Source organism: Sceloporus occidentalis, unplaced genomic scaffold, assembly GCF_023333645.1.
Source record: "Sceloporus occidentalis isolate IW3139 unplaced genomic scaffold, rSceOcc1.0.p SCAF_3, whole genome shotgun sequence".
Classification (NCBI taxonomy): Eukaryota; Metazoa; Chordata; class Lepidosauria; order Squamata; family Phrynosomatidae; genus Sceloporus; species Sceloporus occidentalis.
In genome coordinates this window covers 248,683,635-248,695,038 of record NW_028316983.1, presented here as the reverse complement: position 1 = coordinate 248,695,038, position 11,404 = coordinate 248,683,635, and the positions used below count along the sequence as shown (strand labels likewise).

Sequence of the window (11,404 nt, the reverse complement as noted above, 5' to 3'; positions counted from 1 at the left end):
GTGCAGCAGGAGCAGAACGAGGAAGAGTTTTATAGTGAGTGGCGACTAGTCAGTCTGGCCCCTCCTCTGTCTTGCAGCAGCTTCACGCCTACCTGAGCATTCCTCTCTTTCAGCTCACAATGGAGGAGGAGGCACACATGCTGACCATTACCGCTGGGGAGCTGTGGGTCCGGAGGCTGCAAGGATAATCTCTCCCATGTGGATTTCACCTGTTGGGCATGTGGGGTCAGCAGGCACAACACATCCTGGCTTGTCTGCCCCTGGAAGGGGAACACTGTAGCTGCTCTCCTTTCACTATCCCAAGGCGTTGGGCTGCTCAGAAGCCTCCCCTGCCTAGGAAAGCCAAGGCTGTGCCAGGGGAGAGGGCAGCGTGGATGGAGCTGGAGTGGCCCTAGGTTTTCCACCCACCCACCGACCCATGCTCCCTTCCCCTGCCATAGCCTGGAGTCGCTCCTGAAGAAGGAACACTCGCCTTCCTTCCCATTCCCTGGAATCCCATCAAGCATCACCAAATTGATCCTGCCACTGCTGCTTCTGCTGCTGCTGCTAATGGGGCCCAGCAGGAAGGATTAACCCACACAAAGCCATGCATGGAGAACTCCTGCTCCGGAGAAAGGAACAGCCGCTGGTCTTCTCCAGATGCCTCTTCAGAGCCCTCAGAACTGAGCGGCACATGTTAATGGTTGCTATTTGCTCCCCCTCCTCATCATTCCCTGAACACTCAAGCCAGAGTCAGGAATACCCCTCTGAAGGAGGGGTGGCTTCAGTGGATGCCGCTGTTTTTCCTTTTGACACCCTCAGTTCCCCAAAGGAATGGCGGGGGGGGGGGCTGACCCACCCTGGTCCAGGAGAGAAACCCATTTGGCTTGCTTCCATCTGTCTGGCATATTTGGGGGCTGTGAAGGCCAGTTCTGTGGCATTCTCAGAAGCTGGGTGTATGTATGTGGTTGTGGATGGAGAGGCTTTAGAGCAGAGGGGGAATTGTGTTGCTCTCCAGAGGGTATTGGACTGCGGCCCCCAGCACTCCTCACCATTGGCAGTAGAGACTGGTGGAAGTGGGAGTTCAGCAACAACCCCCAGAGCAGTTTCTTGCGTCGAATGGTGATGTCCCTTCCCAGGCAGTTCAGAACAGAAGGACCAGTCTGTTTGCGCCTCTGTCTTGTAGGGGAGGTTGCCCATGTCTTCCCTCTTTGTGGGCTGCCACACTTTTGTGGTCCTGCTGTTAGTTTCTTTGGGTCCCAGTAGTAAATTTGGAGGCAGTAGACACAAGAGCAGGAAGCAGGTGGCATGCACAGGCAACCATGATGGATGGATACCCCCCCCCCCCCGTGGCACCTGGGTGTGCCATTAGCCAAGAGATGTCAGGGAAGGGAGGTCAGGTGAGGCAGGCACCGCCACATTTGGAGCTGTTCACAACCACGGACCTTATTTTTTGTGCCACAACAAATCAGAGGTCTAGAAATGTAACGGTTTCACAAAACACACACTCATTAAGTTTTAAAATAGTCTTTTATGTTTTCCAGGGAAGCAGGGACAGGATGGTTCTTCCCACATCCTTCTGCTTTTTGTTTTTTTTTAGCTGCCCTTCAGTCGACTTCAACTCACGGTGACCCTGTGGATGAGACACCCTCAAATACCCCTGTCCTTCACTGCTCTCTTCAGTCCCTGCAAGACCATGACCATGTTCCCCTGGTTGACTCCATCCATCTGGCATGTGGTCTTCCCCTCCTCCTTCTACCTTTCCTAGCATTATTGTCTTTTCCACTGATCTGTGCCTTCTCATGATGCGGCCAAAGTATGACACCCTCAATCTGATCATCTTGGCTTCCAGGGAGATCTCTGGTTTGATCTGTCCAAGGACCCATGTATGTATGTATGTGTAGATAGATAGATAGATAGATAGATAGATAGATAGATAGATAGATAGATAGATAGATAATGTCTTTTTGGCCTCTGCAGTATGCTCAACACTCTTCTCCAGCACCACATCTCGAATGCACTGATTTTATTTTTATTCACTTTCTTCATTGACCAGCCCTCGCATCCATACATAGCAATGAGGAATACATCGACCTGGACGATTCTGACTTTAGTGCTCAGTTGTATATCTTTACTCTTCAGGGTCTTTCCTAGTTCTTTCATAGCTGCCCTTCCCATTCCTAGTCTTCTTCAGATTTCTTGACTGCAGTCTCTGGTCAGTGTCATTTGGGGTTAGTGAGCTTTGCCCCAGGTGACTTTTGGAAAGGGCTGGGGTCAGGGGACAGGTTGCCTCTATTGTTATCCCCTTGCGCGTGCGCACCCCCCCCCCCCACACACACACACGTCCCGTGATAAAGTGGATAAAGAGACACATGTCACCCTGGAGAAGTTCCCAGTCAGTTTGCCCTGGGAGAAAGGAAGGGGCAGCTCTTTCCCCCATCTCTGCCCCCCATGCCGCCCCTCTTCCTTCCCCCTGGGCTCCCAGCTTTCCTTCAGACCCCCTTCCCCCCCTTCTCTCTCTCTCTCTCTTCCTCTTCTCTCCACGTGGACCAGCTATTTTCAAGAAAGTGCTACTGGGAAAAGAATCCTTCTGCTTGCCAGGAATGTACACCAAGGAGGAATGCCTCTGCCGTTCCAAGAGCAACTTCCAGACGTGTGGCTGAGTGACGGCAGCTCCTGGGGGGGAGGATGATTGGGCTGGGGGGATGTGGAGGCAAAGAAGAAGGCGGCTGCCCCTTTTTCTCACTCAGGGTGGGGTGTTAAATGCACAGGAGGCAACTGGGAAGCAGGAGGGGAAGGGAAAGAAGGCCTCTCCTGGCATGGGCTGCATGGTGGGCTGAACCTCTAGCCTTGGCCTGGCTCACTGGCTCCTGTGGCAGGTCTGCCAAATCCCCTCTTGCCATTGACATGGGCTGAGACCCACCTTCAAAAGGAGGAGAAAGAGGCTCCAAATGCAATACCTGCAAGGAGAAGGAAGGAAGGAAGGTGTATCCGGAAGGAAGGAAGGTGCACCCAGAAGGAAGAAGGAAGGAAGGAAGGAAGGAAGGAAGGAAGGAAGGAAGGAAGCAAGCTGCATCCTGGACACCTGTAGGCCAGGCACATGGAGGGGGCAAGCGCTGGATCCTGCTCAGTCCACCATTGAGACCATGCCAGAGTGTCATGTATGCCTGACCCCAGTCATCTTTCTCCTGCAGAACCAGAATGAGTAAAAGACAGCTGAGGTTCTGGGGGTGCTCCCTTCTAGGTCCAGAACCTCCTCTTTTCCCTCACAGTCACATGTAGAGGAGTCCAGCCACAGTTTCCAAGGAGTCTCACATGGGAGCTGCCCAGCTCCTTCATGCCAAAGGCACACAGGCAAACAGCAAGGATTGTCATGGGAGTGAGGTGGCATCACGGCCGAAACTTAGAAGCAAACAAATAGGTACCTGGTGCTGGGGTCAGGATTCTCTTTCTGGTGATGAGGTGGGGCTAGTTTCTCCCCATCACAATGGGCATCCCCAAACAAAGGAGGGAAGCACCAGCAAAGGTTCCCCTCCCAGGTTGGTTGGGTCCCCCCCTCCCCAGCCCTGGGAGGGAGAGGAAAAAGGGATGCCTTGCTCATGACTCAGTTGGCTGTCCCTGCCATCCTCCTGCCTTCCCTTCCTCCCCAGGCTCAGCCATCTTTTCCTGGCTGGGAAATTCCTGGCAGGCAGGCAGGCAGGAGCCTTGGAGGGGTTGTGGGGGAGACCAGGAGTGATGCCATGATGGATGGGCTGGAGGAGGGCCGGGAGGAGGGATGCCCCTTCTGGGGGATCCGAACCATCCACTCCCTCCCCATCCTCCCCAGGAACCACTTGTGCTTTCCACGTGTTTATGGGGAACAGATGGCGGCAGCCTGGCAGAGGTGACGGGGTGGTGAGTGTCTCAGGGAAGAGGTCACATTCACACCTCCCTACCAGACAGGCCTGCAGTGTTCTGCTGTGTTGGACATTTGGGGGGAGGGGGAGGCTGGAGGAAAGGAAGGGGGCTTTCTTTGGTCTTTCTCCAAGCTGTCCTGATAGTTATAGGTGGAAGACACCAGTTGGAGCCAAGGAGAATCCCACCGCTTGTTCATAAAAAGATCTGCGTCGTGCAATGTAGAATCCTAGAGTTGGAAGAGACCTCAAGGGCCATCCAGTCCAACCCCATTCTGCCATGCAGGAATTCACAATCAAAACACCCAGTGGGAAAGATGGCCAATCCATCCAGCCGCTGTTTGAAAACCTCGAAAGGAGGAGACCCCACCATTCTCAGAGGGAGTTAGACAGCTCCTGTTGTCAGGAAGTTCTTCCTAATGTTAAGATGGCATCTCTTTTCCTGTAGCTTGCATCCATTGCTCCATTGTGTCCTAGTCTCTGGAGCAGCAGAAAACAAGCTTGCTCCCTCCTCAATGTGACATCCCTTCAGATACTTAAACAGGGCTATCATGTCTCCTTTTAATCTCCTTGTCTCTGGGCTAAACATACCCAGCCCTCTAAGTCTCTCCTCACAGGGCTTTATAGTTTCCAGGCCCTTCTCCATTTTGGTCACCCTCCTCTGGACACGGTCCAGCTTCTCAACATCCTTTTTGAATTGTGGGGCCCAGAACTGGACACAGTATTATTCCAGGTGAGGTTTGACCAAAACATGAATCTGTTTACCTGATTTGCCCAGTAAGGTTTGTGTCTGGATGGTTATTCAGCCTGAGGAGCCCACAAGTGGGGTGGTGGTGGTCAGAGGGTTAAGCCAAGATGTGGGCATATCCTCACCTCTATGTGAAACCAAAACTCAGGAGCACCTGCATTCTGAGTCCTGTGGGCTACCTTGGTGTGTTTCCAGCAGTGGCAACTTCTGCCCTCCACCCCACCGAGAAACCAGGTGGAGGTGGCTTTTATCCTCTCGCTAGTCCCCTCGGCCACAGTCCTCCCCCTACAGCCATGCATCGCTCCTGCAACCGCTGAGCTGTGGTAGAGGCAAAGCTGGCCAAGCAAGAGGCAGGCAGTTGCCAGCCAGCCAGCCTTGGGAGGACTGGAAAATGTGAGGCACTCTCCTTTGCCTGGACGGGTCCTGGAACACATGCAGGCACGCACACAGCCCCCGGCACTGCTGACCACCCTTCCCAGCCCCTGTCTGTGCTTTAACAAGTTTCTGAAGGGCACCCATAAATCCCCGGCTCTGCTGTTAATGAGCCACTGGCTTGCAGCATTCAGCTCTGGGCTGCGCTTCTAATCATGGATCCATTGTAGGTGCCACCACTGACTTCCCACCCGCCCCAAAGCAGGCCTTCTGCCCGGTTTCCCAGATGGAGCTGCCCTTGATGGATTCCAGAGGAAGGAGCAGGAGCAGTGCTGGAAGCAGGCAGAGGAGCTCCTCCACAGGAGTTTGGACCATTGTGGGCAGGGTGACATCTGCACCACGCTCATAGAATAATAGAATTGGAAGAGACCCCAAGGGCCATCCAGTCCAACCTCATTCTGCCATACAGGAACTCTCAATCAAAGCATACCCAACAGATGGCCATCCAGCCTCTGTTTAAAGACCTCCAAAGAAGGAGGCTCCACCAAAATCTCCAAAGAAGGAGTGTGTTCGACTGTCGAACAGCTCTTACTGTCAGGAAGTTCTTCTTAGTGTTTAGATGGAATCTCTTTTCCTGTAATTTGCATCCATTGCTCCATGTTCTATCTAGTCTCTGGAACTGCAAAAATTAAGCTTTCTCCATCCTCAACATGACATCCCTTCAAATACTTAAATAGGGCTATCGTATCATCCCTTAACCATCTCTTCTCCAGGCTAAACATACCCAGCTTCCTAAGCTTTTCCTCATAAGGCATGGTTTCCATGCTGTCCCCTTGTCCATCTAGGGCAGGGGTTCCTAAACTTTGATTTTCTAGATGTTTTGAACTTCAGTTCTCAGATGTCCCAGACAGCTTGGGCAACAGTCAGGAATTCTGGGAACTGCAGTCCAAAACATCTGGAGGATCAAAGTTTGGGAACCACTGATCCAGGGCAATCAGAAGGGGGTGGTTGGCACCAAGGCAATCCTGCTCACTTGCCCTGTTCTGCTTGCCCAGCTCCTGCTCTTGCTGTTGGTTTGGAGAAAATAGGAGCAGCCTGGCACCTGCCTTCCCTTCTTTCCCAATGGCTTCTGTTCACAAAACCATAGAGTTGGAAGAGACCCCCAGGACTATCTAACCAACACCCTTCCAGGTGGCGTATTCTACGGTCCAACAGCTTTCATTGTCAGGAAGTTCTTTCTAATGTTTACATGGAATCTCTTTGCCTGTTTGGATCTGTTGCTCCATTGTGCTCTATTATTTGGAGCAGCAGAAAACAAGCTTGCTCCATCTTCAATATGGCATCCCTTCCAGTATTAAAACATGGTCATCATGTTCCCTCTTAACCTTCTCTTCCCCAGACTAAGATGCTTCTCAGAGGGGTTGGTGGTTTCCAGACCTTTCGCTATTTTGGTTGCCCTCCTCTGGACACGAAACACAGGCTTGCAGTGCCCCTTTCTTTACAGAATCTTAGCTTTGGGCCTTTATATCATTCCATCCTGGCCTATTTTGGGGATGGAGACAAGATGACCAGGGACCAAACTAGGGATGAACTGCCCAGCCTTAGTTCATCATGGGTGTTTGAGTGACCTGTAAAGTGAGCGGGGAGGGGATTCTGCAAGAGCACAATAGGAGAGAGAGGTCTTTTGGGGGGGGGGGTGGAATGACTTCCTGAGCGAGGCTTGACTGGTACTTACTCTGTGATCATTTGGATAGTAAGCAAAGACCTTTTAGTCTTCCATCTTGTTTAAAATATCTCCAAAACTTTTAATCTTCTAGTATTTGCATTTAATTTTATTGATCAGCATCTTTGCTACTTGGAATGTTCTTCTGCTTTGCCATTTGATGCTTGACTGATGCTTTTGACATTTCACTGATACCTCTAATGGCCCAGTGTGTGTTGTCTGTCTACAAATAGTTTCTGACTTATGACAGCCCTAAGGCATCATGGGATTTTCTTGGCCGTTTTCTCCAAAGGGAGTTTGCCTTTGCTGTCCTCTGAGGCCAAGGGAGCCAATGGGTTTGGATGAGATAGGATTCAAACCCTGCTCTCCAGAACCATAGTCCAACACTCAAACCACTATGCCATTCTGGCTCTCTCTAATTGCCAAGAGTACCTTGTTATTTGTTGTTGCTGTTGTGTGCCTTCAAGTCCGGCTTATGGTGATCCTAAGTTGAACCTATCATGGGGCTTTCTTGGCAAGATTCATTCAAAGTGGGTTTGGCTTTGCCTTCTTCAGACTTGCCCAAGGCCACCCAGCAGCTGTCCATAGCTCAGAGGAGACTCAAATCCTGGTCTCCCAGAGGAGTCCTGGTCCAGCATTCAAACCACTACACTATTCTGCATCTTGCAGAGTTTTTCTTGGCAAATGTCTTCAGAGGAAGTTTAACTTTGACTTCTTCTAAAGCTGGTTTCATTCATTCCAAGTGGGTTTGAGCAGGGATTGATCCATAGCTGAGCAGGGATTCAAACCTCAGTCTTGCGGACTCTCAATCCAACCTTCAATCCACTACACCCTGCTGGCTCTTACTGCATTATTTGGCTGTAAGCAAACACAGCTAACCAAGTAACATTGCTACATAATTAACTCCAGGAAGATGTGGAAGGAGAATGCTTGGGAGGGGGGAATGCCCTTTGTCTTCAGAAGTGCTTTTTGGGGTTCATCCTGTCCATAAATGTTGTGCAGAGGAGGGACTTGCCTCCTCCATCATAGTCCTGTGTCCTCATCCTTCTTTCTCTTTCCTCCAGGACATTCGCAACACGGTGGGCAACATCCCCATGGAATGGTACCAGGATTTCCCCCACATTGGCTACGACCTGGATGGCAAGAAGATTTACAAGCCCATCCGCACCAAGGATGAACTGGACAAGTTCTTGGAGAAGATGGAGAACCCTGAATACTGGTGAGGATCTCAGGGCAGGGTGGGCGGTGGGCTATGAAGACAAGAGCTCTCCCCCCATTCATGTCTCTGCAGCCAAGGAGAATGGGAAGCAACTAAATAAAGGCCACAGTGCTTCCTATATGTTCAGCTTTCCCCACCTTGTCTCCAGGGGGAAAAGAGAGGCAGCTGTGCTAGTCTGTTTCAGTGGAAACCACAAAGAGAAACCTTAATGGCTAATGAGTTTTATTTGGCTCAAGCTTTTTTGCAACGCAGGCCACAGCTGCTTCTTAAAGATGCCGCAAGAGTCTCTTCTCATTAGGCCTCTGTGAAGGTTCTCTGTGGCTCCTGCTGAGCTACATGGGACTCCTTGAGAGACCACCTTTTCCCTAAAAACAAACCTTGCTGCTCCCACCCAATGATAAACTTGTTAGGCCTTCGCAGCACATTGGGATGTTGCTGGGAATTCCAGTGGATTTTCCCTGGCCAATTTAGGGAAGAACTAGCCAAGCTAAGGCACTTAAAAAGGAGTGCAAAGAGGCAGAGTGCTTTAAAGGACAACTTTATTCTAACTGAAAGAATTCTGCAGCAAAAGGATATCACTGCACGAAGGACCAACTTGTCCTCCAGGCACAGACAGAAGGTATAAGTTATAGAATACAATCATTTCAGCCAAACTGGGAAAATAAATCCAAAATCATGATGCCACTGACTGGTACATGTTCTTAATCTTACTCACAGATAAGTCCCAACCCTCTCTGAACCAGGCAGGGTGCTTAGCCCAGTGTGAAGCTTAGGCCTTGTTGGCTACAGTGGCCTATGACAAAAAAGAGACTTTCTCCATGATTTCTCTTCCTGAGCTGAGAAAGCTTTAGAAATGCAACAGTGTGTGGCTTTGAGGTCTTCTTGTTTGGGAAAAGCTCTGGTGAAGAAGCTTCTTCCAGGGCTAAGAACTCTGAAACACACTTGCACATGCATGTATCTGGAGGCTTGAGGGATGTCTGTGTTCCTTGCTAAGACCCCGGGGTCCCTGCATGCACAACCGAGGGGTGAGCTTGGTCTGCCTTGGAGGTCACAGGGCAAGCAGAAACCCCTGTTGGGACTGGAGCTGGGACAGCTCAATTATGGTCTTTCAGGCATTGCCTGAATCCCTCCTGTCATGCCAAACCCTGATGTCTGGGGCTGATGGTAGTTAGAGTTCTATGTATTTGGAGAACTACAATCTGTCTACCCCTGGTTTAGAGGAGGCCCTCTTTGGCTGCATGTTGTATGAAGAGTAGGATGCATGACAGTGACGTGGGGGCATCTCTGGTCAATTTCAGTGATGCTTCTACAGCCATTGCCAGTGAAGGGCTGGGATGGGACAGTGTGGATGGGACAAGATGTTGCTATCATAGGGCAGAGAGCTTGCCATCTGTTCCCAATCAGGCTGGCCTCAGCTCGATGCCAGGAGATGACTGGTGGTTGTGCCCTGCTGGTAGGGCAGCCCACGACAGTAACCCATCCTTTTCCGCCACACTTTACCCCCCACAAAACAGGAGAACAGTCAATGACAAGAAGACCGGGGTGGACGTGAAGCTGACCGATGAACAGGTGGAGCTGGTGAACCGTCTCCAGCAAGGGCAGTTTGGCGATGTGAATTTCAATCCTTATGAGGTGAGGAGAGGGTCTGCACCGTGCCAGCCTGGCCCCCTTTGGGGTCTTTGGCTCTCCTGTGGGCTGGAGGAGGAGGAGGAAGAGGCAAGAGCTCTCCAGAAGCCACCTCCTCTAAGCCAGACCCCCCTTGATCCCCACCTTTCTTTCCACCTCCACCTTTGCAGCCCTCAGTGGATTTCTTCAGCAGCCAGGTGATGATCCATCCTGTGACCAACCGCCCAGCGGACAAGCGAAGTTTCATCCCTTCTCTCATTGAGAAGGAGAAGGTAAGAGGCAGGCAGGCAGTGGGAGGGTGGTTTTTGTCTGACCTTTGAGCAGGAGATGAAAGTCTTTTCAGCAGTTTAAAACAATACAGAATTTAAACCAATGGAAATAATTTAAGCAGACTAAATGTATTGTTGTTTCATGCTTTGGAGTTGATTTCAACTTACGGTAACCACATCATGGGGTTTTGCTATCATTGCTTTCCTCTGAGGCTTAGAGAGTGTGGCCTACCCCAGGTCACTCAGTGGATTTCCATGGCTGAGGAGAGATTTGAACCCTTACCTAATGGAGTCCTAGGCCAGCACTCAAGCCACTGCATCAAACTGCCTCTTCTAGGTGTTTCCTTGGCATTCTTTCTTTCAGTTAGTCATAAAGGTGCTGTAAGACCCTTTTGCACACTGACCCAGACTGACATGGCTGTGGCCTTGACTATTCAGGGGAGACTTGCCATTGGCTTCCTCTGAAGTTGAGAGATCCTGACTTGCCCAAGCTCGCCCTTTGGGTTTCCATGGCTGGGTGGACTCTCATTTGAACACTCATCTCCCAGTCTCAGTCCAACATTGAAACTACTACACCACACTGGCTCTCTGCACTAGAAACTTCCTAACGGAATTTACAAGTTAAAAACAGGTTAAACGCTTTTACAAATTTGAAAGCATATATATGAACCATTTGGAAGAAATCAATTTGGCTTCCGAGGCTTTAATTCAGTTTAATTTAATTTTTTAAGCCAAGCTTTTGTTGGGCAGTGGAAGGAAACCAGCACCAGAGAGGAAGCCCCACAAACAGGCGCCACAGCAGAGAAGGCCTGGCTGGCTGGATGACATGGGGAAGAGGAAAGTCTGTTGTTGTGGTGGTGGTGGTGGTTGTTGCACTTCAGCCTCTGAGCCAGAGCACAGGGACTGGAATCTTGACCTGCGGAAAGGCTTGGACTCTGCTTTCCCTTTGGGAAACAGGCAAGGAATAACTGCCCACTTTGGAGAACAGTTAAAGGTGCAGCTCTGTCTTGGCTGCTTCCCCATGAAGGTCTTTGCAGGGACGGTAAAGGAAGACCATGCAGGAGGGAAAGGAAGCTGCTTGATGTCTTTGGGGTCTCCCCTCTCACCCCCCGCAGGTCTCTCGCTTGGTCCATGCCATCAAGATGGGCTGGATCAAACCACGGAAGCCCAAGGAGGAGACGCCAGCCTTCTATGACCTTTGGGCTCAGGAGGACCCCAACTCCATTCTGGGCCGCCACAAGATGCATGTGCCAGCCCCCAAGCTCCCTCTGCCAGGCCATGAGGAGTCCTACAACCCACCGCCTGAGTATCTTCCCACGGAGGAAGAGGTGAGTGCGTCTGAGGCCAGGCTGGCTGAGGAGAAGCTGGGATTTGGGGCAAGGGATGGGGGAATTGGCAGGGAGGGAAGGAGGGAGACAGTTGTCACTGATGGATTGGGGAGGTAGGTCTGGGCATTGGAGGGGAGTGTAGCGTAGTGGTGGAACCAGGGGGTTGGGGAACAGGGATGATGAGAATCAGACAATACCTGAATGGTTAAACATTCCCCAGCTCTGATGCAGACAGTCCTGAATTGGA

General features: G+C 51.0%; 1 protein-coding gene across 1 annotated transcript in view; it reads left to right on the top strand.

The window, feature by feature from the left end:
• BOP1 (BOP1 ribosomal biogenesis factor) overlaps positions 1 to 11,404 on the top strand; it is a 104,468-nt gene that overhangs the window by 86,325 nt on the left and 6,739 nt on the right. The window contains exons 4-7 of the mRNA XM_089518169.1: positions 7,780 to 7,934; positions 9,449 to 9,566; positions 9,731 to 9,832; positions 10,945 to 11,157. Coding sequence (XP_089374295.1) covers positions 7,780 to 7,934; positions 9,449 to 9,566; positions 9,731 to 9,832; positions 10,945 to 11,157 — 588 coding nt within the window. The remainder of the gene's footprint in view (positions 1 to 7,779; positions 7,935 to 9,448; positions 9,567 to 9,730; positions 9,833 to 10,944; positions 11,158 to 11,404) is intronic.